Here is a 6000-nt window from a genome sequence, read left to right as displayed (position 1 = left end):
TAGCGGGCGGAGAGCGGCCCAGGCCGCGGAGCCTCGGGCTGGGCTGTGCCGGCGAGCCCGCTCTCCCTCGGGGGCGCGCCCACCGCCCCGGCCCCACCTGCGCCCGGCCGCTCGCTGCCCCAGGCCGGGCGCGGCCCCTGCTGCCCGCGCTCCCGGGTGCTCGCTCTCCGGCTCCGGCGGGGTGCGCGGAGATCCGAGCGGGGCTGAGGCTGCAAGTGGGGGTGACAGGCTGGCGGGTGTTGTGGTGCGGAGGAGGCAGCACGTGTGGTGTTGTGTCTGTCGGGCTGTCAGCCCCTGCGCTGGGAGGGGAAGCGGCGGGCTGCCTGTCAACCTTCGGCCGGTTTGGACGGGAGCTGCCGGACCTGTCAGGCTTCTTGGGCAGCCTGCGTGCCCCAAACGCCTCCTTTGAATCGGCCTCTGTGGGGCTTAGGATTTGGAGGAACCGGGAATGGGAGATACATTGCTCTTAACTCTTTCACGTGATTTCATTGTTAACTTAGTCTTTGGGTTCTGTTTCCATCTGATGGGTACGGCGAAGCTACCCGTTGGCAAGCTGCAGGGTTGTGCAGTTTGAAGTTTTTAAAGTTTCTCGCTCTTTAAAAAGAGAGCGCGAAGATGTGTTTGGGGGTGGGGAATCCAGGCCGGGGAAGGACTGTCGGAAGCAGGGAGTAGTTTTTCTCTAGCCGCTGGTGTACTTTCAGAGAGTTAAAGTTCAAGTCTGCAGGCTCTTTACTGTCTGAAGACCGAAAACCCTGGCCTGAGAGACAATGAGTAGCTGTCATTCATTCTTTCACCTGCGAGCATAATCAATTAGGACGTTCTCGGCTTCTTAAACTCAGATTGTAGCTTCTCCTTCAGTTTAGCGTTAATGCCTACGTAATGAACGTTCTTGGAGTAATAATACTATGATTTCTATCCTCTGGAGACTCTCACCAGAATGAAGCATAGCTCTCTCAGGGGGCTTCTTTTTAGCCAGCTAATTTAAAAATAAATCTTGGCTCAAGTTTGAGTGTTTACTTCAGCCTTTTTCGTTCCTATCAGAGTTTATAGCACTGTAGCTTTTCTAATATCTGTTTTGCTTTTGGTTTTAATATTAATTTTAAGAATAATTGCTGCGGGAGCCATTTTTCATATAATTTTTTAGGGTGTAATGTAAATGCTTCTCAGAATAAGAGCAGACGTCCTAAAAATCACGTAAGTTACACTTATTTTTGGAAGCAAAGAAGTTAATTGGTTTCAGAATTCGTTATTTTGGTGATTTTTAAAAAGATCTGTATCTGCCAGATTCTTTTGTCTGAAAGAAGAATATTGACTTTGATCCTGGAGAGGCAATGTATTTATGTGTTTGTGTTTTACTCTTTCACGTTCATTTCAGGACAGAAATCTTGAATCTATGAGATCTTCTCTTTAGACCTGCCGACAGGCAATATTGTGCATTTGACATGTGTGTGCATTTGAACCCTGTGATTCTGGGCCTTTCTCATTTCTAGTTGCTATATCTGTAGCTCGGTTATGAACATTTTGACAGTTGTTATTCCTGCCGTTATATTGAATATTAGTGTTTTAGTTTGGTTTAGGGGAAGCTATCAGCATGTTATTCTTGAAATTTGAATGAAATTGGATTATTTTAAAATTCTTTAAGCACTTCTGACACTTGATGATTTTCAATATTTTTGTTTCCATTTGCAGTGTTTACTTAAAATATGAACTTGATCTGTGTAAATAGTATTTTTTTTTATATAAAATAGTTAAAATTTTCTCAACGGTTTTCTTCCTTATTTTATTGACTGTTTTTATGCAGTCTGAATGTCTGGAATTTTGAAAGATGAAAGATTCACTCTTACTTTCATTGCAGGATTCTTTCTACTAATCCAGATACTTGTTGAAGTGCTGAATAGTTTCTTGGGGAAAGATGACAAGGAAGAGTTTGAATTCATAGAGTGGTGAGCAGAGATTGTGGAGTACAGAATAGTCAGCACCCCTCTGGTTAGTTGTAGCCTAAGGTCATTCATAGTATATCTCATCTTGTATACCTGTTGTATCCTAATTATTCATCTTTTTTTCATTTTTATTCCAATCCTTTACATACTTACATACATAATTGTTTCAGAATGTTGATAGAAACTTGTTAAAACTCTACAGGTGCTCAATAAACATTTGCTATTTGATTGTTTTTAAAGATTAGGATGTTTCATTTATAGCTTATTTACAAAGTGGGACTTGATAGGAAACTGATCTTGTTTTAATTGTTTTTCAGGCATAAGATGCACATTTTTCTGCTGGGAATGAGATGTTCTTGAGTTCTTACAAGTTCATGAAGAGACCCATGTGTGGTGCTATTGAGAAATTTATTGGGAAATTTGAAGACATTTCAAATAACAGGTTGTTTTGGTTTCTAAAGTAAAAGTGAGGAGGCACTCTGTTTTGTGCAAGGAGGAAGGACTCAGGCCAGAAAACTTGTATGCTATGGTTAACTGGTTCCCAGCTTCCGAGAATGTTGTTTTCCATGGTATAAAACTTACTCAGCATCAGGATAAGGGATAACGACTCTATGGATATACAGAATCCTTCACCATGGTAAAACTCGCTAACCCGCTGTATACGGAGTGGATTTTGGAGGCCATCAAAAAAGTGAAGAAGCAAAAACAGCGTCCTTCAGAAGAAAGGATATGCAATGCAGTGTCTTCATCCCATGGCTTGGATCGTAAAACTGTTTTAGAACAATTGGAGTTGAGTGTTAAAGATGGAACAATTTTAAAAGTCTCAAATAAAGGACTCAATTCCTATAAAGATCCTGATAATCCTGGGCGAATAGCACTTCCTAAACCCCGAAACCATGGAAAATTGGATAATAAACAAAACGTAGATTGGAATAAACTGATCAAGCGGGCAGTTGAGGGCTTGGCAGAGTCCAGTGGCTCATCTTTGAAAAGCATTGAACGTTTTTTGAAAGGTCAGAAGGATGTATCTGCATTATTTGGAGGCAGCGCTGCCTCTGGCTTTCACCAGCAGTTACGATTGGCTATTAAACGAGCCGTTGGCCACGGCAGACTCCTTAAAGATGGACCTCTTTATCGGCTCAACACTAAAGCAACCAGTGTGGATGGGAAAGAGAGTTGTGAGTCTCTTTCCTCTTTACCTCCAGTGTCACTCCTTCCACATGAAAAGGATAAGGTAAGAGTGGTATACGCATCAGTGTTCATAGAGCTGAAGATATAGCATGCTACAAAGTCATGTTTCTAGGAAGTATGTAGAAGTTATGTTCAAGTTTTGCGTTTGGGGACTTAGGGAATGATCATCTTTGGTTTTTTATTGGTAAGTTGTTGGAATTCAGTAGATACCAGTTGCCCTGATACTTTGAAATATTTGACACCTGACATTCAGAGTGTATTGATGTACCGAAAAGAACAGATTTAGAGTTTAAAAGTAGCATTCAACTTTAAGGCTGTTATAAGTTCTTAGAATATCTTACTGCTGGAAGTTGATGAGCACTCCTAAATGTTCGAGGCTTGGATTTGAAACAAGCAGGTGACTCTAAGAACCTTTTTCCTTTTTTTCTTTTTTCTTGCACATTACCATTAGGAAGGAGTGAGACTGAGTCTCCTGACCCATCCGTAGTTGTAGCTAAGCAAATTTATCAATTCTTATTTTTGTCGTATTCTAACTTTTTGTCATGTATTCTTTGCATATGATGAAGTCCTAAGTGTTATTTATGAGTGGTGTAACTACATGGGTCAGGAAAAAGTATCCTATATTCCTAAAGTTCTGTGGGAGTTTTGGTACACAGTGGTAATGTGCTGTGTTTTATGCTGTTATTTTGTGCAGTTAAAGTATGCTAAGAAACAGCAAATTTTGGCCTTTCAATAGATATTAGGAGATGAAGAGAATTTTGTCAGTAGCAGTTTTTTACATTGACCTAGTGTCTTAGCTGTGAATTTATTTCAAGTGTTCTGAATTGTAGTTGTGGGGAGAGTGGTAGTACTTAATGCACATTTTAGTATACAATAGTAAAATAATCTTTATTTTGCCTAAGATCATGGAAGCTAGGATGAGAAGATTGTAAAGTTAACACTGAATGTGTTTAAAAATACTTGAGGTTCAGTCTAAATTTACTGCAGTTAGTAACCCAGCTATAGATTTTTGTTTAAATAGCAACGAAAAATAACAGTATTTTTCTTTGATGAAGTTTTAGAGATCTATTTTAAGGTTCAATTTTCCCTGTGAACTTTGAAATGGAAACATTATCTTAACCATTATTACTCTTGAAATTATTCTGTTAGAATGGTTGTGTGTCATTTGAGCATTTTATTTAAAAGTGTGGTATTAAAATTTCAAGGTGGACAAATAACTGAAATGCTTTACTCTGTAGTCCAGTGCTGTAAGAACTCTTACTGTAAGAGCTGTTTCTGATCACATATGGCTGAAGTTAAGTGAAATGTAATGATTGATTCCAAAAATTGTTACCAAATGATTTACAGGTTAACTGCATGGAAACGGGAAACAATTTATAGTTTAGAATGAATTCAGTGTTATATCAGTGAATTAGGTATTATAAATTTTTTGCCAGAACACCTGGGTGCTTGCTTTTACTATAATTTCCCTTGCTTGAATTAGATATTTTAATTTTTGAAAATATTAGCCATATATAAAGTATCAATTGTGTATGTATTTTTAAAAGGTAGCCAGTATAGTGCACTATGGGACAAATGTAAGTTTTGTCACCCTGGGATTTTACTTTTGAAAGGGGACCTTGAGAACCATCTTATTTTGCAGTTGGGCTGAGACCTCTATATTAAAAAAAAAAAAAAAAAAAAGCTTAATCCAGTAGAGATTTGTTGGTTGACTTTAGTTAGAAATATCTTTTAGGTTACATAACTGTAATATATAGTGTTGTTAACTGAAGTAACTAAATTTGGAGTATACATTTAAGAATGTATTTTGAGTTTTGTTGAATAGACTTCTATATATGTGTATGGGTCTGAATTAAAAACTAATTTTATGATATCTATGGAGTTAGAGTTGATGAGATCTGCTATATATTTTTAAATAGTTTTATTTTAAGTAGTGAATTTCCTGAGTGACTTCCCCCAAAGATAAGAAAAGCTCACATTCAAAATCATAATATGGTGAGGAATTACTCCTCTGAACAGATTATATGTTTGTTCTTTTTATTGTATTTTATGTACTTTCCTTTCTCTTTTAAAAATTGATTGGTTTGCTGTTATGAACCTAGATATTCTCAAAAAAATTATACAGAGTGTATTTGACAGTGATGGAGAAAGGAAAAGATAGGCCAGAAGTACTTTCACATTTAGGCCTTAATTAATTCAGCAAATGGTTATTGAGTGAGTACCTATTGTGGGCCAGGCACTCTGGAACTGAATTGGCATTATCTCAAGTTCCTCTTTATTTTTTTCTGTATCAATTTTTAACTTTTATTGCTTGGAGATACCAGCCTTTGGAAGGAACCGTAGAATTGTATGTTAGATTTTCAGCAACTGAGTAGTGTTTGCTGCTTTTTGTGGGATCAGCTGTGTAGAAGTAGTTCTTTTTTTTTTTTTTAAGAGTTTTTGTGAACACACTTGAACTTAAGTGTGTTTTCACACTGATAAATAGGAAAATCCATGGGATACTATGATCTAAAAGTTTAATCTATGTTGTAAGGGAAATTTCTGAGCTAGCTTTAGGGTTGTGGTAGTTTATGGTAAGTGTATTTAACTTGATGTGTTTACTACGTGCCACGCATTACTTTAAAGCTATACATCTATTAACTCATTTAATTCTCATACATATCCATGAAGTAGGTACTGTTATGTTACAAGTGAAGAAACTGAGGCATAAAAGAGGTTTACTAATTTCTCTAAGTCGCAGAGATATTAAGTGGCAAAGCTGGGATTTGAACTTGGGCAGTCTGGCTCCAGTCTTTGTAACAGCTTTAGCTACCTCCTGCCTCTTGGGAGTTGTTACATACAGTGCCTGACGCTGCACTCAGGTACACAG

General features: G+C 38.1%; 1 protein-coding gene across 4 annotated transcripts in view; it reads left to right on the top strand.

Annotated features, from left to right (window-relative positions):
- The window catches only part of KAT6A (lysine acetyltransferase 6A), a 113972-nt gene that overhangs the window by 656 nt on the left and 107316 nt on the right, over nucleotides 1–6000 (top strand). For 2 of the 4 annotated variants that reach the window (XM_049631490.1, XM_049631487.1), the window contains exon 2: nucleotides 2258–3174. In XM_049631490.1, coding sequence (XP_049487447.1) covers nucleotides 2575–3174 — 600 coding nt within the window. In that variant the 5' untranslated portion in view covers nucleotides 2258–2574. Of the gene's footprint in view, nucleotides 1–103; nucleotides 1195–1719; nucleotides 1987–2257; nucleotides 3175–6000 lie in introns of those variants that run through there. The other 2 variants (XM_049631489.1, XM_049631488.1) reach the window with 2 other exon arrangements.

The sequence above is a fragment of the Panthera uncia genome, chromosome B1 (genome assembly GCF_023721935.1).
Source record: "Panthera uncia isolate 11264 chromosome B1, Puncia_PCG_1.0, whole genome shotgun sequence".
Lineage (NCBI taxonomy): Eukaryota > Metazoa > Chordata > Mammalia > Carnivora > Felidae > Panthera > Panthera uncia.
The sequence above is the reverse complement of the archived record's forward strand: the minus strand, read 5'-3'. Positions and strand labels throughout refer to the sequence as shown.